Source organism: Scyliorhinus canicula, chromosome 26 (genome assembly GCF_902713615.1).
Source record: "Scyliorhinus canicula chromosome 26, sScyCan1.1, whole genome shotgun sequence".
In the NCBI taxonomy this organism is placed as follows: domain Eukaryota; kingdom Metazoa; phylum Chordata; class Chondrichthyes; order Carcharhiniformes; family Scyliorhinidae; genus Scyliorhinus; species Scyliorhinus canicula.
Window position 1 is genome coordinate 16746251 of NC_052171.1, and position 27751 is coordinate 16774001.

Consider the following 27751-nt stretch of genomic DNA (forward strand, 5'->3'; position numbering starts at 1 on the left):
AGAGGGGGGAAAGAGAGAGGGGAAAAGAGAGAGAGGGAGGAAAGAGAGAGAGAGAGAGAGGGAGAGAGAGGAGAGAGGGAATGGGAGAGGGAGGAAAGAGAGAGAGAGAGGGAATGGGAGAGGGAGGAAAGAGAGAGAGAGAGGGAGGAAAGAGAGAGAGAGAGGGAGGAAAGAGAGAGAGGGAGGGAGAGAGAGAGGAGAGAGGGAATGGGAGAGGGAGGAAAGAGAGAGAGGGGAAAGAGAGAGGGGGGAAAGAGAGAGAGGGGAAAGAGAGAGGGGGGAAAGAGAGAGAGAGGGAGGGAGAGGAGGGAGAGGGGGGAATGGGAGAGGGAGGAAAGAGAGAGAGGGGGAAGGAGAGAGGGGGAGAGGATTTGGATTTTGTCTATTTTCACGTATACCGAGGTACAGTGAAAAATATTTTTCTGTGAGCAGCTCAACAGACCATTAAGTACATGGGAAGAAAAGGAAATGAAAGAAAATACATAATAGGGCAACACAAGGTACACAATGCAACTACATAACACCAGCATCGGTTGAAGCATACAGGGTGTAGTGTTAATGAGGTCAGTCCACAAGAGGGTCATTTAGGAGTCTGGTAACAGCGGGGAAGAAGCTGTTTTTGAGTCTGTTCGTGCGTGTTCTCAGACTTTTGGGTTACCTTCAACTGACCATGAGCCACTCAGGCCACTTGGAAGCACCAGAAAAAAAGTGGAAGCTAAAACCTTACCTGTTTCTACAGGAGCTTCTGCTCTCGGGTTTCACCTCTTTGTGTTGCTTCAAGCGGGTCCAATTGCTCAAGTGGTTACTTTGCCATGTGTGGCAATCTGGGAACCTGCTGATACAGTACTAATGTACAATACAAGGGAGTGAGACACTAGATCGCAATAACCTGCCAGCTATTATACCCCAGCTTTTAGCTCAGACAAATATAGACTTGACGATATTATGGACATTCATTTATTTAGTCACTTACCTCTTCATCCAGAGTCAGACCCATCAACGGCATGTATTTGAGACAATCTCAGCAAGACTTAACACAAACTGCAGGCCGATATCTATAAGTCCAACTCAGCTGCCAGAAGCAACATGGGGGGATTATGCGCTGGGAAGTCCCACTGTACTGATGAGTGCATCCTTCCCCGATATGGGTGGCCTGGATAACTCCCAGTTCAGTTCCAGCCATGAGGGAAGCTCCCTCCACACTGCAGTCCTAGGTCAGGCACAGTCGTGCACTCTGCTCCCCAGATGATGGGGTGACAGCGCAGCAACACTTTACATTTCCCACACCGGGTGCTCCTGGGCGAAACTGAAACCTGGTTGCTGAATTGCTGTCCATTTCCTCCTGTCAGCCCCGATACCCACTCGGAAATCATACACAAATGTTCTAAACTTATTTCATTGATGAACCTTCTGCACAGCGGTGAGATTTTCCACCCGAGTTCGAACCCAAATGCTCAAGACCCCCAGTGCCTTGAATGGCTTCAATATCTCGAAAACGGCTTTCCAGTTAATGAAGGACGTGTGAACGTCACTGGTGTGAGATATAAAATGCAGCCGTTAGTTTTGCACGCAACTTCCCACAAACAACATTTGTGTGTGTTTGCAAACCATCCTCCCCCTTTTTTTCCCCCTGGTTGAGTATAAATATTGGTCAGGGCACTGGGGCAAACTCAGCTGCTCTTCCAAACACTGCGATGGGCCCTCTTACATCCACTTGAGTGAACAAGTCATCCATAATACAGTCACCCTGACAGCATGGCACTCCCTCAACACTGCAGCCTGCATCTTTTGTGCTCGCGACCTTCAAGTTGAACTGTTTCTAACTCGAGTTGAGTGCGACCATGGAGCGAAGAAAGAAAGATGTCAAGTCGGATAACAGTGACCTACTGTAGCATTGTCAAGACATCTCAAGTAGGCCACAGCAGAGACCACTTTAAGACAAGAACATTGGAGACAGTTTTGTGTGTTTACTAAATTTTAATCCTTTTTAATTGATATAAAAATACTTTCATAAATATTTTTGGGAGACTGTACAATATTTAAATTACATGCTGAACTCAATAAGTTACATTGTAAAGTAGAATACCATCTGCAAATTGATTCAAGTACATTAGACATCCCGCACAGGTCAACAGCAGATCCTCGGACTCCTCCATCTCGTAACCCTCCCTTCTCTGCCTGTGAGAGGTGGAGATCAAACCTGGGAGTTGTTACCCATCCTCTCCTCTCCAGTACTGGCTCCAGGGCAGCCTGACCCAGCCAGCACCATGGCCATTCCTTTTGCCAGTATCTCTACATTCTTCCCACGATTGCCTTGGGATGATTGATACTCACTGACACCGTGGCCCAGTGTTGCACAATGCAGCAGTGTGAAGTATCCCTCGTACATCCGTCTGCCCACACCCGTCCTCTCACTTTCTCATCCCACCAATCCCTTCCTTCCACACTCTCAATTGAGCCAAGCAGGATGGGTGGTTTCTTCGGCTCTGTCCCTCTCTCGGTCGCACCTCTCCGGTTCTAATGTGATGCCACGGCAGATGGTTGCTGCCGAAGGTGGCACACCTAATCCCAAGGTGCTCTTCCTCACACCTACCAATCGCACACACATTCTGACAACACCACATTGCCCAGAGACGCAAACTCTCTGCTTCTCTCACCACAGATGCTGTCTGACCTGCAAGAGTACTTGCAAAATTCTCTCTCCACGTCACACAAGGTTAATCCTTGGATTCCCTCGCACTCCCTGCCTGGCCAGGTGGTCACACCTTGCCGAGCACGCTCTCCATCTTTCTGTTCTGTATTCACATGTAAAGGAATAGATAGACTCTATAAGGCTCATGAGTGGCAGTCAAATGTCGCAATTCTATGCCTCCCTGTCCCGAGCCAGCTTTTCCCACACACCGTATGATAGTTCACACATCACCCAAGAAACAAAGCATCACTTTTGGAACATTTGTTCTCCAATGTCTTCAACAGGTTCCCCGCGAACAAATCGTGTGCCCTGAAAACAAATACATCAGGGGACAGAGAAACAAGCTTCCTCCTCTTCATATTTTACACGTACTGTACAAACACAGTTATTCCCACGAACTGTCAATTAACAATCGTTAAAAGCTTAGTCATTATTTGGCAACCATTAATCTTTCACCGGCACGCAAGCACTGATGAGACAGCATCGTTCAAATGCGGCCTTTGGAAACCACCTTTCAATTGGTTAGAAACTGTTGTCAAAAATAACCCCCATCATATTCTTGATATCCAATACAGGAATCACCCAAACCCACGCATCGGATTCTTCCTGAAAAGCAGCACTCCCAAGTACCCAACAATCCAGACAGAAACCAACCAAATCAAAGCATCAATCTGTCGCCTGCAGCTCAGAGTTCCCAGTGCACTGATTTATTCATTGTTCAGCCATGTTGAAGATCAGAATTTGTCCTCGTCACCAACAGCAATGGCTCAGGCCGCTAGCGCCAAGCCATCTGCGAATTCCCATCACAGCTCTCAGCAAATCCGAAGAGAAGGCAGGACAATCAGTGGTTAGAGAGTGCACCTCACCAGACTGCAGAGTTCATTTCAACACCAGAGGAGAAGTCGAGTGCCCTGTTGCGAAAGAAGGTGCCCGTTGCTGTATCTGAAGAGTGGGTGGCAGCATGGAGTTTCTGATGGGTACACTGCAGCAACTGGGTGTTCCATCGACGCCACACACTGTGGGAAAAGCATTGGTACAGTTATATGGATGAGGGGGGGGGGGGTGAAACATGGGCAGACACTGCCCCTTCTGGTGCTTTAGCAATGTTAGATTGAAGTAATATTCTCCTGGCCGCTCGACTATACCTGGGCCAGCAGGTCTCACTGGTCGGGGAGAAATAAAATACTCGAAATGTTCCAGGAAAGCAAACAGATAACTGGAAGCACAGAATAGGTCCAGTGCTCCATGGAGCAAAACTATGCGGTGGGCCTTGGGTGAATGGGACTTACACTGGGACTACAAGCAGAACAGTTCAGCCAGGAGCTATCACTGGAACTATCCAAATCCTTGGATTAAACTGAAGCCTACATCACTAGGCCGAGGTGACGGACAACACCAGCTATGCTGATTTGTTTATTCAACAATGTGCCACTGAAACCTGGAGGCGCAGACAGCCTGAGCCCACTTGACAGGGAGCTCGGAGGGACTGCGTGCCACATGTGATCGCAGCTTGTAAGCCCACAATGTTCCCAGCTCCTTCAGCGCTCCATTCCCCAGCAGCTGAAGGGTAGCAGTGCCCGAGCCTCTCACCCCCTTGTTGCCATACATCGCCTTTGTGAAGAGGGGTTGAGTCACTCTTTGCTGTCATCACAGGACAAAAAAAGCTCACATCAGAGATGGATTTCCACCTACCTGACAAGCTGGCATCCACCTTGAACCACAGCAATCACTGCAAGAAGCGGAAAGTATCCCAGTTTGGAGCCTCTCTTCCTGTTCACAGTATCACACAAGTTTGGCTGGAGAGATGGTGGGTACAGTGTATATAGACAGTCTGTGCTAAGTTAGATGTCTTACATTTCAGGGATTTTTTTGGGGGTTGGGAACTTTTAAATCTTGCTGTTTTAAATGTAGGTGTAGTGTAGAATATATACATAATTTTGACAAAGTCTAGGCTTCAGTGTGTTTGTTTTTCTTCTGTCCTATTTACACAAAGGGTGAGGTAGCCGTATGCTGAATGGAGGGCTAATACTCCCTCACACCGAGGACTCCTCCGGATTTGCATCAGGCAACATCTGCCTCTGCTTCAGTTTCTTCCTCAGCTCCTCCGAGAAAGGGTCCACTCCCTCCTCGCCCAGCTGCAGCCGGATGTAGCCGTTGGTGTTGGCACCGCGGATGTTGGCCAGGTTGAGGCGGGTGGGAGACTGGACGGCGGTGGGCAGGGGCTGCCCAGGGATTCCATTGGCAGTGCCGTTGTGCGATGGTGAGCTCCCATTCTGGCACAGGGCATGGCCGGGGACGATCTTCAGCGAGCCGTCAGAGTAATAATAGGAGGGCGATTCCCACAGCTTCTCGTCCGTGCTGGAGGTCTGGCTGGGAATGAACTTGGTGCCTTTGGGCAGTTCCTTGGGCAGGATGCGCTCGGTAGGGTATACAGTGACACGCTCGGCTTCCTTTAATGCCGCTGTTTTCTCCAAGCGCTCTTTCAGCTTGCGATTCAGATAGATGACCACTCCCAACAAGCAGAAACAGACCACTCCCAGGACAAAGACACACAGCCAAGCCAGTTCCAGATTACTTGCTGCCGCTTGGCTCTCCAGCGCCATGGCTGGTTTGGAAACAACCTTCAGCCAGTACTTGCCGACGAGGAAGCGTTCCCTTTTCTCCTCCGAGTAACACCTGTAGCTGCCGCTGTGCTGTGGCCCCACATCCGATATTAACAAGGCTTTCGGCCGCACCTCGTAGTTGGCGTCAGGTGCATGGGCAAGTTCTTGCTGCTGAAATGTCCACTTGGGTACAGCCAGATTGGAGATGAGTTGGCATGGCAGGAGGATATTGTGCCGGCTACAACAGTGAGGTTCTCCGCCTTCAGGTCACCTGAACAAAGTGATGTGGAAACAAAGACAGAGCAGTCAGCGTTTACTCCACACAAACAGCATGGTGGTCGGCAAGTGGTAAAGGGACACACTTGTATGTGTGTAGCACCTTCCACCACCTCAGCTTTTTACAGCTAATGAGGCATTTTTCAAGTGCGGCTCCTGTTGCAATGTTGGAACCACGGCAGCCAATTTACACAGAGCAAGCTTCCGCACACAGCAACAACGACCAGATCATCTGATTATGTCACTGGCCAGGAGGCCAGGGAGAGGACTCCAGCCCTTCTTCATAACAGAGCTGTGCGATATTTCACCTCTGCCCAAAAGGGCAGAAAGGGCCTTCATTTAGCACCTTGTTTGAAAGATGACACCTCCCAGCATAGTAGCACTCACTCAGTACTGCACTGGAGTGTCAACCTGGATTTTACCTTCAAGTGCCTGGAGAGGGATTCAAACTTTTAACTCGGAGGGAGCAGTGCCAACACTGTGTCCGAGTTCAAAGAACAAATATTGGCCAAGCTCTCCGATTGGCCTGAGCAGCAACGTGGACACACAAACAGGAAGGGGGATGTCTCAGCTTTGACCCATGGGGAGTTGAGAAGTCTCAGCAGAGCTGACCCTGAGATCTGTGGCTCGGGGACATCTCCTGATCAAGCCCATGAAGGAAAGCTGTTCCCGTTTGCAGTAGGTGTACAAAGCATGGGCAGTGATGCCAAAGAGACCTGGGAGGGTGAGGAAGGAGGGGGGAAGGCGCGCACAATGCAATTCACAGAGCCCACTGGGAATTTCAAACTGTTATTTCCTCTGACTGTTTGCGAACTCAGGAACAGCAGCTTGCCTGCTCCTGACAGGAATCCAAGCTCTTAAGCTTGGCATCTTCCCAATGACGCCAATGCCAAGTTATTGCTGTGCCACCCACCCTGCCCGAGGCACTGAACTCCTGTTACCTGGAGTGCGATGGCACAGACTGACATCTGCAAACTCTACATCCTGGTCCATGTCAAGAAGCCTGAGGAAAAGCACAAGAATGGCATGGCATTAGTCCTGACAGAGATGCATACATGGGCAAACTCCCCCAGCCCCCCTGCGCACACCTGGCCATCCATGCGCAATGTAGCGTGCCGGTCCCTGTTACTGATCGGAAACAGCATCACCAGTTACCAAGTAGCTCAGGCTGAAACTCTCTATGTCCCCACACTCCTGCAAAAGGAAATGACTGACATCCAAAGACAACAAGGTGAGAGTGCGGCAGGAGACGCAGCTCAGCACTGACCCCTTTGGCACCCCCCCTCCGATTGTTTCCTTTCTACACAAAGCTCTGATCCCAGCGGACTGCCAATGAACAGGAGACGCCCCAGAACTCAAAGGCTCAGCTCTCTTCCTGCAGGAAGCTATGTACCTTTGTGTGTTGGCTGGGAGTGGGCCGAATAAAAAGCAATGCAATACTTCCCCAGAGTTTCAGCAGCAACAACATTTCTCAGAGAACCTATCTTTCGGCATTCCCCAAATTTAGAAACCAAAACTTGCCCCCCCCCCCCCCCGGACTTGTGAACTGCTTTCAATCACTTTATTAATGAAGGTCACGATCCTCTCTTCTGAATACGTCACGAAGATAAGAAATAGGAGCAGGCCACCCAGCTGATGCAGCCTGCTTCACCACAGATAAAATCATGGCCTATCTGAATCAGCCTTTGACTCCACTTTCCTGTCTAATCTGTTGTTTTATTCCCCATTCCCAGCGTCCGCAGCATTTATCCCCCCGCCGCCCGCCCCCGGTTCCTTACTTGGGTACTGCGTCCATCCTTGTGCACGCCCACTTTGTCCAGACGCAGTATGGGTCTCTTGCCAGGATGCAATCCTCGCAGCTTCTGTATTTCCCACAGTCCGCAAAGGGAACCTGAACAACGTGAGTGTGAGATCCGGCAAACAGGAGCTTCTGTGGAAATGAGGGAGAACACCCGGATTAACGGCACCGTTGTGTGAGACTCTTCCCCCCCCCCTCCCCTCCCCTCGGGATATCGCCACAGCAATAACTTGTGTTTCTGTAACATCTTCCAACACTGTATAACATGCAAAATAGGAGCAGAACTAGGCCATTCAGCCCCTTGGGCCTGCTGCACCGTTCACTGAGATCATGGCTGATATGTTCGTGTTGACACTGGAATTTTACATTCCCGTCTCCCCCCCGCCGATAACCTTTTGTTTCTCATGCTGAACCACAATCTGTCTAACCCTAACTGTCTATAACATTGCAAGATGCCTCGCACAGGATTATCAAACAGGATCCGACAGCAAGCCACAGAAGGTGGGGTGGGATGGTTGCAGGCAGAAAAATCAAAGCCGTCGCGTGCTGATCCACCTTTCTGCACAACTGCAGCAGTGTGCCCTTTGCCCGCTGCTCCCTCTGAAGACAGAATGACCCCAGTCCATGCAGTTGTACAGCTGAAGCTATTCTCTCACATGGGGCTGCAGTTACCAGGATTCTCTGTGTGACCCAGACAGTGAATACCATCTAATTATCTGATAATAGATGGACTATTTGCGCGATTCTCCGCCCCCCACGACGGGTCGGAGAATAGCGGGAGGGCCTTCCCGACATTTTCCCGACCTCCCGCTATTCTCCCCCTCCCCCCACGGCCGCCCCACGACACGAATCGCTGCTTGCTGTTTTTTTACGGCGAACAGCGATTATCCCCTATCCGATGGGCCGAGTTCCCAGGCCTTTACGGCCGTTTTCACGAACTCAAACACACCTGCTCTCACCGTTCGTGAAAACGGCCGCAAAGTGCCGTTCTGGAGAACCATGGCACCGATTGGCACGGCCGGCATGGGCCGCAATCGGTGGGCACCGATCGCGGGCAGCGGGTCTGAAACCCGCGCACTCTTTGTTCCTCCGCTGCCCCGCTGGATCGGTCCGCGGGGCGGCTGAGGGGCATACCGGCCTGCGCATGCGCGGGTTTGACGCATATGCGTGATGACGTCATCCGCGCATGCGCGGGTTGGAGCCGTCCAATCCGCGCACGCGCGGCTGATGTCAACATGCGCGTCAGCCGCCGTTACCCTTGGCGCACGGGCTTAGCGACGTTCGCTAAGCCTGTGATGCCGTGGTTCACGGGGCCCCGCTGCTAGCCCCGACCGGGGAGCAGAATCGGGTCCCGGGAGGGGGCTCGGCCGTGAAAACACGGCCAGTTTCACGGCAGCCTTCACGACTCTCCGCATTTGCGGAGAATCGCGCCTTATATTCCCGTCGAGGAGAACACAAACAGCAGGAGACACGGGGCCGCTTCAGTCTAACTGAATAGATACTCTCAGGGCCACAGGGCAGCTGTGACAGCAGATCGGAGCGCCTTACCTTCTTCTTGGAGATGGCCAGGCTTTCCACTGGCTGCGCTTTCTCAAACAGCTGGAGCTCTTCAATAATGTGTATGTGGGAGCCAATCATCACAGCTTTGTGCAACCAGCCTGCTCCTGTTGGTGGAGAGGGAAAAGCAAGTTTCAAACAAGGCCCAGCAAATGAAACGCTCCTTGCCCCACCTCCCTGCCGCCCCCCCCACCCCCCAAACTCCCCAGCAGGAAACCGCAAACTCAGCAAATCTCGATCAAGATCAACACCGAGAGCTGCTCTCTTAGCTCATGTTTACATCCAAAAGCGGCAGCTTTTATCTGTGTGAACTTCACTGATGTAACATGAAGCAGTCTGCTCTCCCTCTGAAGTAGCCATTCTGCAAGTCTAAATGTGGACAAGTGCCAAGCAGCAACAACTTACAATTCTTTCCCATCTCTATCATGGTGATCCGCCCCAAGGTCTTTCACAGGGATGTCAAAGAACAAAGTTTCATTCCAAGCTACCTGATGCTACATTAGGGTTGGTGGCCAAAAAAGCTCAATAACAGGGTGACAGCACAAAGGAATAGCAAGAAGCCGACAGACAGATTGACAGCCACAAATGGCGCAGCGATGCTCATCAGGGAGTGCCTGACAGGCCAGAATTAGCGCAATGTGGACACATTGGAATGTTATAGGGCCCGAGGAGGTCGGGAGGGATTTGAAAACAAGCATAACCAAATTAAAATCAAGGAATTGTCAGGTCTGCAGCCAACATGGCTGAGTGAACCATTGGGAGACATCATCACTGAGTCTGTCCCTGTCATATCAACACACGCTGATACGAAGCCAGGAGTGTGGGCCAAGTTGTCCATCCTTACAGTCACGGGTACTTAGCTACTTATGGGGAGCCAAGTGCCAGAATAGCTCAGATCCACTATTCTCAGCATAGACACGGAATGAAAGCAGACACCTTCTTGGCCTCTCCGAATTCCACAGACTGGTCTTAAAGATGACAATTTAAAATGCAGGTGGTGCAGTGGGCGATTGGCAGGTGGTCAGGTCACAGGTAGCTGTGAGCACTCTCGCACAGAACAGCAAATCACAGCAGTGCCCGTCAGTCAACACTCTTTTCTCCCCAGTCCAGTCCCTTCGTGACAGATCACAGGCAAAAGAGTATTGCGAGGGAAGGGGCAAGCTGTCCTCTTATTCCTGGCTGGGACAGAATGATTTTGAGGAGGAGATAATGCCGCATCCTCATTATGTGACTCTGACCACGCTCTCACCTCTTGTGCATTCCCCCCCCCCCCCCCCCCCCCCCCCCCGCCTCAGCCCTCCATCCTTCAGTCCTATCCCTAAACCTCTCCGTCCTTCTCCTCATTTAACCCACTGCTTCGACCAAACTTTTCAGTACCTGTTCTCATTTCCCAAATTGCTCCAATAAGGTACTTTGGGGCCTGTCACTCAATTGAAGATGAGCTGTGACTGCTTTCTGCCTTCCCGCTACCCCAGGATGTGAGCGTCTTTCCCAGATTAAATGTGCGCGCATGTCTGAGGGATTAAACATGTCGATAAAAACTTTCAAAACAAACCACCGACAAGCATCAGACAGTCTGCTTGTTGTCAGCACCACCCTGGAGTTCAATCTGCCTGCACAGCTTCAAGAGGACAGACTTTCCCACAGAGAGAATGTCAAGTTGCAGGGTCTCGGGGAATGCATTCCTCAACCAGTCAGTCACTCTTTTCCAGTGCTGCTTTCCTTGATCTTTCTCAGTTTCAGGCCGCTGCTCTGGTCACTGCTTTGCTGGCAATCTCAGAATTAGATCCTTTCACTCTCCAACCAGAGCAGCCAGGCCTGCATTTCTCCGTTTCTAAAGGGCTCTTGGATGGCTCCTGGAAACTGGAAATCTCAAATTGTCCCACATGTTTCTTCGAAAGCCCAGAACCCGAGTGAAGGAAATCTGTCGTCCTTACCCGGTCTGTCCTACAAAGGACTCCAGACCCAGAGCAATGTGGCTGAGCTTCAAATGCCCTCTGAAAATAGCTGAGTGCAATTCAAGGGAAATTATGGTTGGGCAACAAAAGCTGGCCTTGCCTGCGGTGGCCAATTCCACAAAATAATATATTTAAAACAAAACAATCAAATTAAATTAATAAAACAAAAACAGAACCGAAGCAGTCAGCAAGTAGCCTTCTCATAATGACACTATCCAGCCCACTATCTATTTAACAATTATTTTTCAGAACGCTGCACTTATCCAGATAAGGGATTTTAGCAATTGGCAGTAGAAGGTGCCAAATAGCAGCGACAGGCAATGCTATAGTTCTGCCCACAACAGAACACAGTTAAGTGGGAAATCTGGACCTTTTTGCAGCCGTGTGCTACTGTCCATCGTGTCAGCCACTGGGGACACTGTAGGTTCGGAACAGCATTGCACTGGCCCAACACAATTTGCGAGAGGCCACCGACCTGAACCGTACTTCATCCCAGTGTCTGACACAACACACTTCCTGCTCGAAACTCTCAACTCCATCAAGGCCTGAATCGAGACTGACCTGTCCCAATAAACAGGACGTTGTACTGATTCCCGCTCGCAGCCACTACCCGGTCCACCACAATCTGTGTGTAGTTGACGTTTTTTTGGATGAGTACAGGCCGGCGGCCTACAGGTTGCACTAGGTCGTCCATCAGCGGGTGCTTCTTGGCAAAGTTGAGGGTGTTGTCGGGCAGCTCCAGTGAAGTGTTGTAGCCATTCAATCTGTGGCTGTTTGTGATGCACTGGCAATGAGTTAAAAGACCATGGTGAGGAAACCAAACAGAATTTCTGCAACACCCGCCACACACACCAACAATATTACCCCTGGTAACCCCACAAGGCGAGCTCCGCCACACAGCAAGATCCATGATGTACTTTTGGGGCGGGGGGGGAAAGTGGTGTCAGGAATCATGAGTTTCTCATCCCCTCCTCCCTCCTCCCTGCAGGAGACTGTCTCTGTAAAACCCCAGCCTCACAAAGGGTAGAAATATTCCGAGGACAGTTTGAGGCGAAAATCTACCCGGTGACAATGGAGTTTTAACATAATTTCAGCATTCTACAGGGTCACCTCTGGAAAGGTAGGGGCCCCAGAATGTATCGTGTGCTGGAAATCACAGTAGGCAGCAAGTTCCTTGCAGATTCTCCAAATTACCAGCCAGAAATTTAAAGTATGCACGTCATTGTTTTTTTTCCCTCAATGAAGGGGCAATTTAGCATGTCCAATCCTCCTACCCTGCATATCTTTGGGTTGTGGAGGTGAGACTCCACAAACATAGTGACCCGGGGCTGGGATCGAACCCGGGTCCTTGGCGTCGTGAAGCATCAGTGCTAACCACTGTGCCACCATGCCACACACCTGCCATGACTTCAACACAATCCCCGGAGTGAGGCCCCACACAGATGCTGACACCATTTACCCGGGGTCATTGCTAAAATTACAGCAGGAAGTGGGGAATCCGACTCCAGTGACTCGACAGTGATCTGTACTGTTGCTATCAGTGTCAGAACTCTGTCCTTACGTACGGAGTTCTGACACATAGAGGATTTTTCGCCCAGAGGGTGGCGGAGGTCCGGAAATCATTGTCTGAAAAGGGTGGTAGGAGACAGAACCCTGGGGCTGTTTAAAAAGTACTTGGAGTCCCGTCACCAGTAAGACAACAGATCAAGACAGACTATGCTGATGGAGAGTTCATGCACACCAAGTGTCAAAGAACATGCAAGATCGGTGACATGGTGCTGAAATAAATTTCTCCAGGCACGACCAAAACATATGGACGTGATTGGCCGGGCCCCTCCCACATCGTTCCCAAAGTCCTCCACCCCCTCAAACAGCCGGCTCATCCTCAACTTTGTCAGATGCGCTGTGTGTACCTTCAGCTGAGTCAACCCCAGCCTCGCGCACAAGATTGAGGCCTTTACCCTCCGCCAGCCCCATCCCCAGCTCCTCCTCCCTCTTGGCCTGAACTCCCTCCAGAGAAGCCGTATCCTCCTCCAAAATCCTCCCAATGATCCCCGAGATGACCCCCCCCCCACGGTCCAACCCCATCACGGCCAACACCCCTTCCAGCAACGAGGAGGGCAGTACCACCGGAGAATTCGGAAAAACCTGTTCGCAAACTCCTACACCTACATGTACCCGAAACCCTCCCCACACGGGACCCCAAACCACTTCCGCAACTCCTCCAACCGCCCAAACCACCCTTCTAAAAATAAGTCTTTCATTTCCATCACCCCATGTTCCTCCCATCCCCAAAACCTCACTCCCAGGCTCTAACCCATGGTTCCCTCGAATCGGCATCAACTCCGACCCCGCCCCACCCTAAAGTGCTGCTGAAATTGCCTCCGCATTTTCAGCGTGGCCGCCACCACCAGATTCCCCGGATACTTCCCTGGGGCAAACAGGAGTCGCGTTGTTGCCAGCGGCCGCAGCTCCCACCCCTTAGAAGAACCTACCTCCATCCTCACCCACAAAGCCACCATCGCCCTGCTCCAACCCCGCAACTTCTCAGCTTTCGGCGCCCAATAATATTACAGCAGGTTCGGAAGGGCCAGCCCCCCCCCCCTCCCCCCCCCCACCGACTGTCACCCTTTCTGAAGCACTGTCCTCCTAATCCTTGCCACCTTCCCTGCCCACACAAACGACGGTACCAACCCATCCACCCCCACAAAAAACTGGCAAAAAGACCAGTAGGCACTGAAATAAAAATAAAAACCGTGGCAAGATGTTCATCTGAACCGCCTGCACCCGGCCAGCCAACGATTGGGGAAGGCTGGAGTGGAGGATCATATCGAGAGGTTTAGATGAGGCACGGTGAGAGGAAACTCGAGTGGAGCACAAAGAGGAATCTGGACTGCTTGTCCCAAAGTTCTGTAAATCCACTGTAATCCTATCCGTGCTGAACCTACCCAGGAGGAATGAAAATTTAGGATGAGAAGGAGAATCAAGTATTAACTCTTGCAATATCTTGCCAGCACTCAAGTTGGAAGATATCGGAGAGAGTATTTCTTGGCACTGGAAGGAAGGAAGAGAATAAAAGTCTGTTATCTGAAGGACTTACTGCTCCAGGCCTGGGAGTTGGCACTTTGTCTGAATACTGGCCCCACTTCTGCGCCTGCTCCTGGTACTCCTTGTAGGGTCCATTGAAGGCCTGCTGGATGTCTTCAATCCTGTACTGGCAGATGGCAGACACGTCCACATCAGCCCTGTGAGCAGACAGAGACACCGGTTAGACAGGTCACCCAATTACCTGGCCCATCTCAAATCTGGCAATCACAGCACATGCAAACTGACATACACATAACTGGTTTCACTCTTCCTCACTCTGTGCTTGGCACCCGGCACTTACAGATGGTTATTCCATTTATCAGAAACGCTTCAAGCTGTTTCATCGCTCCGTTGCCAAAGTTTGAAGTGATACGTTTCAGCTCATCCTCCTGACATCATGGAAAGAGAGGCATAGGGAAAAAAAAATCATATACCAGCTAGATATCCATCTGTTAAACTATGTCTAACCCTGTGCTGTCTTGTGGGATTTTACTCCAGTTAGTCAGACTAGGAAGCATTGAAGCCTCATCCTTCAACAGCCCAGCTCCCAATTGCGGAGGTCAGTTACAAACCTGTTCTTCATTTAACAAACTCAGTTTTAACCTGCCCCGGGGTGTCACGGTGGCACAGTGGTTAGCACTGCTGCCTCACGTCACCAAGGACCCAGGTTCGAGCCTGGCTCTGGGTCACTGTCCGTGTGGAGTTTGCACATTCTCCCCGTGTTTGTGTGGGTGCCGCCCCCACAACCCAAAGATGTGCCGGGTGGGTGGATTGGCCAACGCTAAATTGCCCCTTAATTGGAAAAAAATATTTAGGGACTCCAAATTTTAAAAAAAGGTTTTAGCCTGCCCTCCCACACAGAGCACCCAAATACAACACTGAATTACTGTACAAATCACCGAGTCACAGAGTTTTAACAGCACAGAAAGAGGCCCTTCGACCCATCATGGTCCGTGCCAGCCATCAAGCACCTATCCATTAGTACTTGGTCGGCAGCCTTATACGCTGTGAGTTTCAAGTGTTCATCTCAATGGTTCCTAAATGTCGTGAGGGTTAGTGCCTTTGCCACACTTTCAGGTAGCGAGTTTCAGATTCCCACCACTCTCTGGGTGAAAAAGGTTTATCCTCAAACCACCCCGAAACCTCCTGCTCCTCGCCTCAAGTCCCAGTGTAGAGGGAGCTTTCCTCTCTCTCTCTCTCTCAAACCCATGCAGCACCTGCCTCGGGACACGAGCCAACTCCAACTATTCTGACACTCTGTACCGCAACTCTCCACTGAGGTGGGATACTGGATTCTTCAGCCAGTTGGAACAGACAAAAACCTCTGCAATGCTGAGAGAAAACGCCAGGAAAGAGAAAACAACTGCTGTGGAAACTTGCAGAAGTGTCAGCACAATGCTGACAGCAGGTTGGACTGAGGGACAGCTGCTGTGAATCACTGCCCAGACTTTCCAACACTCATCAGCACACTTGTCCACTGCTCGGATATCTTTCCTTCTCCAAATCTCAATTTTTGGTCTGGAATTAATTTTGCTGTATTCCAACTGTAATCTGTTTAACACATACCCGGAGCTGTGGGCCATGTGGATGCGACTCATTTTTAAAATTTTATGATTCACCTTCTGCCACTTCTCCCATTTTCATCCATATGCAAATGCTCTCACATTTGGAACGAGGATTAAAAGAAAGGACAGATTCTGCAGCCAAATAACAGAGGAAATTCTGCCCTGCCCAGCGTGGGTTCATCATTACCACATGTACAAGAACTTCCCACCCCTGCCCTAATGCAGTTTGAAAGTCAGTGACTGAGTCTTTCAAAATCAGTATTGTTGGGTTAAAAATGGGCATGAAACACACACAAGGCAGCAGGACAGGAAAAGGACTGCTGCCTGCTGAGCTCATGTGTCAATAAGCAAGAAACACACGGCCTGCACCCACCAGATGGTCTGATCACTCACTACCCCCACCCTCATCCTCCAAGCCCCCTCACAGACACTATCTCAAATTTCCCAACGTCTCATCTTCTCCGCGACGGAAGAAACAACGTCTCATCCTCCAGGGGACAATTAAAAAGAAAATCTCATTGATGCAGCCTGCTCCAGCACGACTCCCAGTTTGCAACAGATTATCTTGCCCACCATTTGTACCTTCACATACCGGCTGCGATGGCAGCGAGAGACAGCTCCTGCCTGGATTATACCAGCTTCCTTGCCAGTAAAGCAGGAGGTGAAAGGTTTTCTCCCCCCTCTCAGTGACTCTCATCGCATCGCACACACCCCCCCCCCCCCAACCATGGCTTCACTGAGGTTTGCTTCCGCAGGCAACGGCAGGTCTCTCTTGCAAATCTCCAAGTCTTCCTTCGCTGTGCCAGGCTGCAGCGAGTGCTGGCAGGCTGTCTGACTACAGGAGGAATCACTGCAGAGCAGAGCTCCCTGCTCAATCAGCAGACTCTGACACCTGCAGTTCATACCTATTGAAAGAGGTCAAGACATGAATGATAGCGCCCATATATGGAGAGGCAGAGGGTGAGAACTAGCAGCAATGTCACTGTGGATAATACCTGCCTTTCAAGGAATACTGAACCCCTTTTGACGGCAGGTAAACCTTCATCTTTAAAAGTGCCATGGTTGGAATTTGGACTTGCAGGGATGGTTGCTGCCATTTGTATTCCTTAGTTTGAAAGTCTTGCTCCTGCATTCCCTCAAAGGGAGGTTTCGCTTTCCCGTCAGGAGAAAGGATTTTGATCGGTCTAAAGTGGCAAGTCGATAGTTAAAACTGCTGACTGGCTGCAGTGCATTCCGAGAAACTGCATCAGATTCTGGTCAGGAAACCTTCAGCCGTGCACTCAACGGATTGAATCAATGGAATCTTTACTTCTCCCCGCCCCCATCATCATTGTCAGGCTCCTCCGCAAGCTGCCTTCCTCTCATACCCACTCCCATTATCATCCTTCACTGTGAGCCCGGCTGCCTCGAAAGACCGTCTGTCTGCGTGAAGCAAGCAGGCCCAGAAATGAACTTTCAAGACGTTTGGCTGAATGGGATGAATCGGTCTTGGTGGCGGAGACCGACGAGCAACCGGGGTCACCGATATCTGTTGACTGCCTTGTGGGGGAGCCGCAGAGGCTGCGCCCTGCAGCTTGCATCTCTGGGTGGGGTGGCATGGGTGGTAGTTAGGGATCATGGACCTGGTGGCCGTGCAGACGCACTTCATCCAGAAAGGTGCAGTACGAGAAGTCATGCTAAATAGCGATGGTCCGGTCATCGAAAAGTCTTCCACCACTTGGGGGTCAGGGTTCACGCATGCAGACCACAGACTTAGCAGAGTTAATGCGCTGAGGGTCAGCACCAGGCTGGTGCCAGGGTGGGCAGGGGGTGGGAGCGAGGAGGCTGTTGAGAGAGAGGAGAGACCGCTCGACTTACCACTGCGCCCGGAAGATACCGAAGAACACGGTGCTCTGCCAATCGCTGTTGTTCAGGGTGTAAACGGTCTGAATCTTGTTGAAGTGAAGCTGTTGCTCAGGGACCGAGCACAACAAGCGGGCCTTCAAGAAGGTTGTCCATTTTTTCTGAAGGGTCCGAGCGCCCCCCAAGTCACCCTGCCATCGGAAAGAACAAACCAGCATTTAACGCAGCAGTTACCATGGATACATCTTCAAAACATGGCAGCCCACAATCACCTCCTTCCTCGCCTCACCCTGTCCACTCCCTTCCCCAAACAAGCATAAAAACAACCAATGAGCTTCTTGCTCAACCAGATCTATTTCCTTTCGAGTCATAGACATAGAACACAGTGCAGAACGAGGCCATTCGGCCCATTGAGTCTGCACCAACCCACTTAAGCCCTCACTTCCACCCTATCCCTGTAACCCAATAACCCCACCCAACCTTTTTGGACACTAAGGGCAATTTAGCATGGCCAATCCACCTAACCTGCACATCTTTGGACTGTGGGAGGAAACCGGAGCACCCGGAGGAAACCCACGCAGACACGGGGAGAGCGTGCAGACTCCGCACAGACAGTGACCCAGCCAGGAATCGAACCTGGGACCCTGGCGCTGTGAGGCCACAGTGCTATCCACTGTGTAGCCATGTTGCCCAAGTCGCGGCTGAGAAAGAAGGCTAGACCACAACACCAAGGAGAAGTAGGCCATTCGGCCCACTGAGTCTGTTTAACCATTAAATGAGATCATGACTGATGTGAAATTAAGTGTCTTAACAAGTTTGGTGGGGTTACTGGGTTACAGGGATAGGGTGGATGTACTTTGGGGTTACTGGGTTACAGGGATAGGGTGGGGTTCTCCAAGTGCTGGTGCAGACTCCATGGGCCAAATGGCCTCCTTCTGGACTGTTAATTCTATGATTCTATGATATGATAATCCTCAACCCATTTTATCACCTTATCCCCATACCCCTTGATTACCTTACTGACTCAAAATCTATCTCTGCTTTGAGCATACTACACAACCCAGCCTCCACTGCTCTCTATTATAAAGATTAACTACCCCCCTGAGAGAAGAAATTCCTCCTCATCTCTGTCTTAAATGGATGACCACTTATTCCGAGATCTTGTCCTCTGCTGTGAGACTCTCCCACTAAATTAAACAGCCTCTCATTATCGACCCTGTCAAGCCCCAAGAATTCTACCTGTCTCAACAAGGTCTCCGCCCATTCCTGTCAACTCCGAGTACAGGCCCAATCTACCCAACCTCTCCTTATAAGCAAACCCTCCATTCCTGGGCTCAAATTAATGAACCTTCTCTGGACTCCCTCCAATGCCAGTGTATCTTTTCTTGGATAAGGGGACCTAAACTGTTCCCTGTTCCAGGTGTGGCCTTGTATAGTTTTCGCAGGACTTCAGTTGTTTTTTTGCTCCATTCCCTTTGAAATAAAGGCCAACATTTAATTTGCCTTCCCAATTACGTACTGAAGTTGTATGCCAGCTTATTATGATTTATGCCCGAGGACACCCAGATCCCTCTGTGCTGCAGTTTTCTGCCATCTCTCTCCATTTAAATAATATTCAGCTCCTTTATTCTTCCTACCAAAGTGCACTACTCGATAAATTCCTACATTATATTCCATCTCCAAGTTTTTTTTTTACCCACTCACCTAACCCGCCTCTATTCTTCTGCAGACTCTTTGCCTTCCCACCTACTTTTGTGGCTGTCCTCATCACCAACAGATTTCCACTGCGGCAGTCCCGTTCATAGTAGCAAGTCATCTTTCGTCATGCAACAACAACATTTGCACGGCACCTCAAACGGAGCACCGCACGGGAACATTATCAAACAACATTCAATGATGAGGTGGGATTTAAGGATCACCTCAAAAAAGGAAGATAGAGGGCGGGAATTTTAGAGCTTCAGGTTGGAACAGTTGAAACCACGAACAGAGCGGCGATTGCAGTCAGCGAAAGCTGAAGACAGGCGAATTGGAGGAGGAGAGACATGGTCTCACTTGAACCATTTGGGCAAAAGGCTGCACTCTGAGCAATGTGGCACTCCCTCAGCGCTGCACTGAATTGGCAGCATCGATTGCTGGTAATTAGATTAGCCCTAGCTATGGATTCAAATTTCTCAAACCAGTAATGAGAATGTTACTGACTGAACAAAGCTGGTCTCCGAGTGTCACATTCATTTTAAACCCGTGACCTCTCCCAATCTCGCTGTCAATTAGTGCGGAAAATAAGTCAACTGGGAATCGGATAGAGGCAGCCCAAAAATGTTGTAGTCAGTGCCCTCAGCAGCTGTGCGGCGACCTTTGTGTGATGCTAATTGAATTGGAAATGAGAACTCTGGGGTCACAAGGCAGTATTGTAAACCATAATAACTTCCATCTCAGTCCCCTTCCGAGAGAGAGGCAGAGAATTCCTGCTAATGGTGGGCTTTGGGTGCGCGTTGCATGAGGGGCGAGATTTTATTGGGAAAGATTAGACCAGGAAATGAAGTGATTTGGGGGGGGGGGCACGCAGCAGCATCCAGAAGGCTGTAGCTGGGACCAGATGTGACAGAGCAGAGGAAGGGGGATGGGAGATGACAGTTACAACACAGGCACGGAGAGGAGAAGCTAAGAGGCAGAATATAAGGGGAGAGCCTCACTATAATCAAGACAAAGAGCAGCAACACATGTAGAAGAAAGCATCCCTCAGTGTTCTGCACATTCGGAGATTGAGGAACAAAGCGGGAAGAACAAGGGAGGGTGATTTTTAAAAAACACAGCCAGGGTGCCCACTCTTCAGGCACAAGCACAGCACAAACTCAGATTGAGTCCCCAGTTGTTCTATCCTAATGCTGCACAGTTAACTCCACGCAACAAAGCCACCCCTCAGAGAGTGTGTGTGTGTGTACATTGATTCAGAGTCCACCCTGAACGGACTGGCCGGATGGCAAAGCTCATCTTACCTTACACACCCGAGCAACCCTGGCCACCACCTGCTCTCTGTAGCAGTCGTATTCTACAGCTCTCTCGCTGAAGAAGAAGTATATCTTATCATCGTCCCCCATCTCGCTGTTGGCACTTTCTTGGATGTACGCAGAGCCGACAAAGTTTGGTTCTGGAATGAATGGACAGGGGTCAAGTGTCTGGGGAGGCAATAATCATCAGCGGCATCCCCTCAAACAGGTTTTACCCAAGAAAATACACACGTTTGATCGAAGCACCAAGTTTCACAGGAGCAACAAAGTGGCAAAACAGACTATATGAGAAATTGCCTTGTCCGGGTTGAGGCCAGGCAGCAGTGGGACTATTCCCATGAAGTTTCAGCATCACAAGCAGAGAGGTCTCCTTGTCCTGCTCAGTGCACCCACTTTGTTTGACCAGCCATTAGCCCATCACAGAGTCTGGTGACCGAGTTGTTTGTCAATGGAAGGTTAGTTGAATAAGAATGGCAAACCTCTTCTTTTGTGGAAACAGGAGTGGGAAATCAGACAGCCAGGGTAACGATAATGGACCGAAGGCTGGCCACCTCAGGGGAGAACCTTTGTTTGAGAGGGTGAGCGCAGCTTAAAGGAGGAGAGGGAGAAACTATGCTGTTCTGAACAGTTACAGGTAGAAGGCTGTGGAAATTGAACAGAGATGTCATGACATTTGCCACCGAGGCAGGCTTTGGAAAAAGATTCTGAACAAATAAATGTCCCGAACAAACCAAAAAGTGTTTCATAAATACAAGTATTATACAAGTATTATATAAGCTTTGATAAAGAGTCATTGGTCTCGAAACATTAGCTCTTTTCTCTCCCTACAGATGCTGCCAGACCTGCTGAGATTTTCTAGCATTTTCTCTTTGGTTTCAGATTCCAGCGTCCGCAGTAATTTGCTTTTATCAAGTATTGCCATGGCCTATCTCTAAGCCATGATGTGGAGATGCCGGCGTTGGACTGGGGTGAGCACAGTAATAAGTCTTACAACACCAGGTTAAAGTCCAACCAGGTTAAAGTCGGAGCACTGCTCATTCACCTGAGGAATGGGCAGTTCTCCGAAAGCTCGTGCTTGAAACAAACCTGTTGGACTTTAACCTGGTGTTGTAAGACTTATTACTATCTCTAAGCGGCACGGTTATTTGAAGTGATGTTTAATGGAAACTAGTGTGGTTAGGTGAAGAAACTGCATGCAATCTGCTTGTTAGAGCTGAAGTAAAAGTTTAAATATGGTTTTCTTTTCTTTCATTGTCCACGCTCTCTATATCTTATGTCATCACTCCTGGAACAAATCGATCTTTCCACACCGCATTAAAACTTTTAAAAGGTTATGGCATCTGGTCCAGTCTCTTAGCCACTGTTGCAAGATAAGTAGGCACCGTAACACCGGTGAAACTCTTTTACCTCATATACCCGTATCAAAGCTCTTCACAATTCCGAGCACCTCTGACAAATTGTTTCACAACCTTCTCTGCTTGAAGGATAACACTCCCAGCCTCCCCAGCCTTTTCATGTAACATGATCCCGAGAACTATTCGAGTAAATCTCTTCTGCACCTTGTCTGAGGCCTTGACATCCTTCTCTGAAGTGCTGTGCCCAGAATTGGACACAGTTCTCCAGCTGGGGGCCAGCCAGCCATTTATAATCACTCAGCATAATTTCCATGCCTTTTTGCACTCGGCCTCTAGACAGAAAGCCCAGGATCCCGAGTGCCTTCTGTTTACAAATAAGACAGCCACGTCAACCTGTCCTTCCACGTTCAAAGATTTCTGCATGCGAACCCCCTGGGTGACTTTTCGAATGGGATGCTGAAGCTGATGGCCACCAAGTGGTGTCACTTTCAGAAGCAGATGAGAAAGAAGATGATTGACAGGGTGCGGTCGTTGTGTGAAAAGGTAGGGAAAGGAGAGCCAATTCCTTAAAAAGGAGTTGTCTGATTTATCCATTTGGCCCATCAGGCTGTTTACTTGCTCCAGAGGCTGAGCCAGCTGCCCCACAATGGTGTGCTGCCTCTTCAGAAAGCAGCCCGGCCTGTCACTTACAATCCTCACTTGTCACAATGGAGGGCCAAGAACAGTAAGCTGCCTGCCAGTCCCTGCTCGTGTTACTGCCGCCCGGAGCAAACAGTCTCCCACTTGTTTCAAATGCTGGCACGTGGCCTGCTTTTGAGAGATCACACCAGCTGGCAGATTGAGATGATCAGGGCACACTCATTTAAAAGCTTATTGCCTTTTAGGATGCGGTAGAGGGACCTGATGGTTGTCGGTGCATCTGCAGTACCGACTCAAATCACCAACTGCTGCTGGGTTTAGCTTCCACCGAGACTGCCGTCATGTCCAAATAATCAGGCTTCATGTGTAAGCCAAGCATAATGCAATAGAGCACTGCTCCTGGCCCTTAACATCAATCGCACTTCCCACACAGGACTGAATCCCAGCACCAGGCATTTGGCCCCCCCCCATTTCAAGTTCCTTGACAATTGCAGCTTTTCTTGTGTTTCTGCACTGTGACGGGGAATGGGATGCTGCCAGGACAGGGGTCCGTGGGTCCGACTTTATTTTTTGCCGCCTTTTCCCTGGTTCCTGTATTTCTGCTGGGATAGGCGAGCTGCGAGGAGGAGGAGGTTTAAATCAAATGAGAGTAGGGAAGGGCTTCAGCTCGAAGCAGCAGATCTTGTTCTGCTGCAATATTAACGGGAATTTGCTGCTTCAATCCAGGACACAGGTGAAGGCTCTTGCAGCACAGAATGAAGCAGAAGAGGAATGAGTTCCAATAAAGTGCTCTGATAGCAGGAAATAATGGGACCAATGCTGGAGACGTGATTGGAGAGGGGGTGAAAAGCTGTCTCAGGTTATCAGGCAGGGAGGAAAATTGCACACTTTCCAGTAATCTATGGTCTGGCAATTCTGTGGCCATAATGAGGAATCTGAATTCAGCTCTCATCAGCATCTGTCACACTCTATCCAACCCTGTGCTGAACCTATCAGAGGAGTGTTTCAGAGGGACGGTGTAGAGTGAGCTTTACTTTGTATCTGACCACGTACCTACCCCGGGAATGCTTGATGGAGACAGTGTGGAGGGAAATTTATATACACCACAGCTCCCCCCCACCAACTCACACACACACACCCCAACACCACCCCCCACATACATACCCCCACACCTGCTCCCACATACAGCCCACACGGCCCCCCTCACACTCGACACCCCCCCCACACTCTCCCTCACACACACACGTGCGCGCGAACACACAGACGTGCGCGCGAACACACACACGTGCGCGCGAACACACACACACACTCACACCCCCCCCCACACACACACACGTACCCTCCTCGACAAACCACACCCCCCTCACACTCGACACTCCCCCACACTCTCATCCCCCCAGACACTCACCCTCACACATACACGCACGTGCGCGTGAACACACACACACACTCACCCCCCCCCCACACACACACACGTACCCTCCTCGACAAACCACACCTTCCCCCATAACCACCCCCCCCCCCCCCACCTCCCACGCATAAGACACTCGACATTCCAACATGTCAGAGAGTCAGAGGTGCAGTCTACAAGCCATGTCTTCAGCGAGGGGAATGGGCCATGTAGAAAATGTGACTTCACCGAGAGGGAGGCATGCTGCAAAGGGCGAGACCTCTGCGAGGAGTGGTGTGTAACACACGGTAAATATACTTCACATAGGAGATCAGACTGTAAACACCAACACCAGGAGGTTTCCTGTGTTTCATTCGAGCCACTGACATCAGCACATTGTTGCTTTGGTGACCAAATATTTCCACAGTCAGAAGCATTGAAATAAAGGTAAGGCTGTCAACCCAAAAAATGATTATTAATCTGTTGGGCATTTCAACAACAGAAAATCTGGCAATGATCTTCTGTTTCAAGTCTATCTCAATTATGTCCTAACAGGGATTCTCCGTTGCGAGTCTACCCAGCTCCTGCTGCTAGTGAGCATTCACTACAGTGAAATCGGAGAAGACCGTAAACAGACGGAGAATCCCAACCAAATCCTTCCTTCCCATCTGTGCTTCCCCCAATTCCACTCAATTGACAAGTTTCAAATTTCAAAATCAACAAAAGGTGCTCCAGGTCATGAAAAAGTCAAACAAAATCTTAGTTTCAGCCAAAATGGGTTCTGTTCACAAGACAGTCATGTGTCAGGTGTGTGGAGTAGAATGGTTGCTGCACAAGAATCTTAGAATTTACAGTACAGAAGGAGGCCATTCGGCCCATTGAGTCTGCACCAGCCCTTGGAAAGAGCATCCTATCCAAGCCCACATCATCACTCTATCCCCACAACCTCACCCAACCGTTCTGGACACCAAGGGTAATTTATCATGGCCAATCCACCTAACCTACACATCTTTAGACTGTGGCAGGAAACCGGAGCACCCGGAGGAAACCCACGCAGACACGGGGAGAACATGCAGGCTCCGCAGAGATACAAAGTGACAAAGTTCCCATTTATCCCATCCCCATGGAGAGGAGTAATGTTTCACTGCTGGCCTGGGGGTGACAGGCCTTTTCAATGTTATTGGACAACTGAATGCAGCAGGACAGAATCTGCAGGAACTCCAGGTTGGGAAGGGCACTAAATCAATACACTCAGAAACTGGGCTGGCAACCGGTTCACTCCGGGTTTTCCTTTTAGCAATATACTGGATCCCCACAAATCCCTCCATGAGGGTTGAAACCATTCCTTGCATTTGTTCCAGGTTTAGATGAACATAATTAACATTTCCCTGTGCCCTACCCTGAAAAAACATTGGGAATCCTATTATTACTTGTGCTGATTACTCATTCCAACACGAATGATTCACCCAAACACACTGCTGCAAGAGTTTACAGACTCCAGAGAGGCGAGTGGGTCAGTACATAGAACACAGAACATACAGTGAAGAAGGAGGCCATTCGGCCCATTGAGTCTGCACCAACCTATTTTAAGCTCTCACCCACCCTATCCCCATAACCCAATAACCCCTCCTACCCTTTTTGGTCATGAAGGGCAATTTATCAATTTATCATGAGGGTCTTTGAGCAGATCTCAAGAGAGGGTCTTTGAGCAGATCTCAGAGAGGGTCTTTGAGCAGATCTCAGAGAGGGTCTTTGAGCAGATCTCAGAGAGGGTCTTTGAGCAGATCTCAGAGAGGGTCTTTGAGCAGATCTCAGAGAGGGTCTTTGAGCAGATCTCAGAGAGGGTCTTTGAGCAGATCTCAGAGAGGGTCTTTGAGCAGATCTCAGAGAGGGTCTTTGAGCAGATCTCAGAGAGGGTCTTTGAGCAGATCTCAGAGAGGGTCTTTGAGCAGATCTCAGAGAGGGTCTTTGAGCAGATCTCAGAGAGGGTCTTTGAGCAGATCTCAGAGAGGGTCTTTGAGCAGATCTCAGAGAGGGTCTTTGAGCAGATCTCAGAGAGGGTCTTTGAGCAGATCTCAGAGAGGGTCTTTGAGCAGATCTCAGAGAGGGTCTTTGAGCAGATCTCAGAGAGGGTCTTTGAGCAGATCTCAGAGAGGGTCTTTGAGCAGATTTCAGAGAGGGTCTTTGAGCAGATCTCAGAGAGGGTCTTTGAGCAGATCTCAGAGAGGGTCTTTGAGCAGATCTCAGAGAGGGTCTTTGAGCAGATCTCAGAGAGGGTCTTTGAGCAGATCTCAGAGAGGGTCTTTGAGCAGATTTCGCAGAGGGTCTTTGAGCAGATTTCGGAGAGGGTCTTTGAGCAGATTTCGGAGAGGGTCTTTGAGCAGATTTCGGAGAGGGTCTTTGAGCAGATTTCGGAGAGGGTCTTTGAGGAGATTTCGGAGAGGGTCTTTGAGCAGATTTCGGAGGATCGTGAGATGTAAGTACGAGGCGTTAGCAAGAAGAACCAGTTGCAAATAGCAGGATTTTCGTGAGGAGAGTGTCCTGCACTAGAGGAGAGACTCCACTAGAGTCTAAGTGTTCGCGCTGTGGAATTGTTTATCCCATTGAAGTAGCTGAAATATTGGGGAACCACTGGTGTCGAGGGACTTTTAATCTCGTGTCTAACCCCTTGCTGTACTAGTCCTGCGAGTGTTTTATGGGGACAGTGTAAAGTGCATTTTACTCTGTATCTAACCCTATGCTGTACCTGTTCTGGGAGTATTGGTGGGGACAGTGTCGAAAAAATTTCACTACATCTAATCTGTGCTGCACCTGGCCTGATGCGAACATTGGGTGCCTGCAGTATTTTATTTCCCAGCATTCCCACTGTCCATATATGGGCGGCACGGTAGCACTGTGGCTTCACAGCTCCAGGCTCCCAGGTTCAATTGCCGCTTGGGTCACTGTCTGTGCGGGGTCTGCACATTCTCTCCGTGTCTGCGTGGGTTTCCTCCGGGTGCTCCGGTTTCCTCCCACAAGTCCCAAAAAGACGAGCTGTTAGGTGAATTGGACATTCTGAATTCTCCCTCATTCGACCCGAACAGACGCTGGAGTGTGGCGACTAGGGGCTTTTCACGGTAACATCATTGCAGTGTTAATGTAAGCCTATTTGTGACACGAATAAAGATTATTATTATTATGAGCAAGTTAATAATGCAAGGAATGCAAGTCAATTAAAGACCTCACCATTGAGCCAGGAAGCAAGATATTCTGTCTTCATCGAGTAGTGATGTCCCAGATTCCGCAAGATAACTGGCTCGGTGCCAAGGAAGTTGTTCAGAGTTGCAGAATATAATTCCCCATCTGAAAAGACAAAGCGCAGGAGCATAAACGTCCCGGGTTCTGCTGACACTGGCCAATAAAACCCGCCTGCCAGGTGGCCACACATTGCCAACCTTTTCAGAGTCAGCCTGCAGCAGGGAACACCTCCGAGCAGTTAACCTTCAGGATTTTTCTGGGCTGCACAGAATTCCCAAATGCACGGCGAAGCCCTTGTAAAACCTGTGCTGCATCCTTCCCGATATTCCAATCACTTGCCATTCTGTCCGTATCAAACACGCTGTCGCTTGTACAGCGTGCATCTGCTGTCGTTTCCCAACACCCTGCCCCAACAATCCCTTCCACAGCTTCTTCCTGCCAACTCCAGTCCCTTCACTGCCCATCTGTTGTCACTTTCCAAGCCAACATGTCAGGTTTTGATGCCGCTCCATTTGATTTTCCACCTCCTGGAAGAACAACCCTCATATTCCTGCTGCCTCCCCATTTCGGAACCAGCTGGAAATTTAACACATGAAGAACTGGTTCCAGAATTGCCGATCACTTATCGAGATGAACAAATGATTAAGTATTGGCCCCAGTGTGCCTCCTCCACAGTCTGACTCGCTTTCTCTGTGTTTCACACACACACAACTCCATTTTCTATTCTTCACAAACATCATGCAC

The 27751-nt window shown here is 49.9% G+C and overlaps 1 protein-coding gene across 1 annotated transcript in view; it reads right to left on the reverse strand.

Annotated features, from left to right (window-relative positions):
* Positions 1-1957: 1957 nt before the first annotated feature.
* The window catches only part of LOC119957311 (semaphorin-4C-like), a 78755-nt gene continuing 52961 nt past the window's right edge, over positions 1958-27751 (reverse strand). The window contains 11 exon segments of the mRNA XM_038785173.1: positions 1958-3708; positions 4385-5525; positions 5528-5566; positions 6504-6574; positions 7350-7501; positions 8918-9033; positions 11446-11668; positions 13985-14129; positions 17394-17569; positions 20375-20526; positions 26996-27112. Coding sequence (XP_038641101.1) covers positions 4726-5525; positions 5528-5566; positions 6504-6574; positions 7350-7501; positions 8918-9033; positions 11446-11668; positions 13985-14129; positions 17394-17569; positions 20375-20526; positions 26996-27112 — 1991 coding nt within the window. The 3' untranslated portion in view covers positions 1958-3708; positions 4385-4725.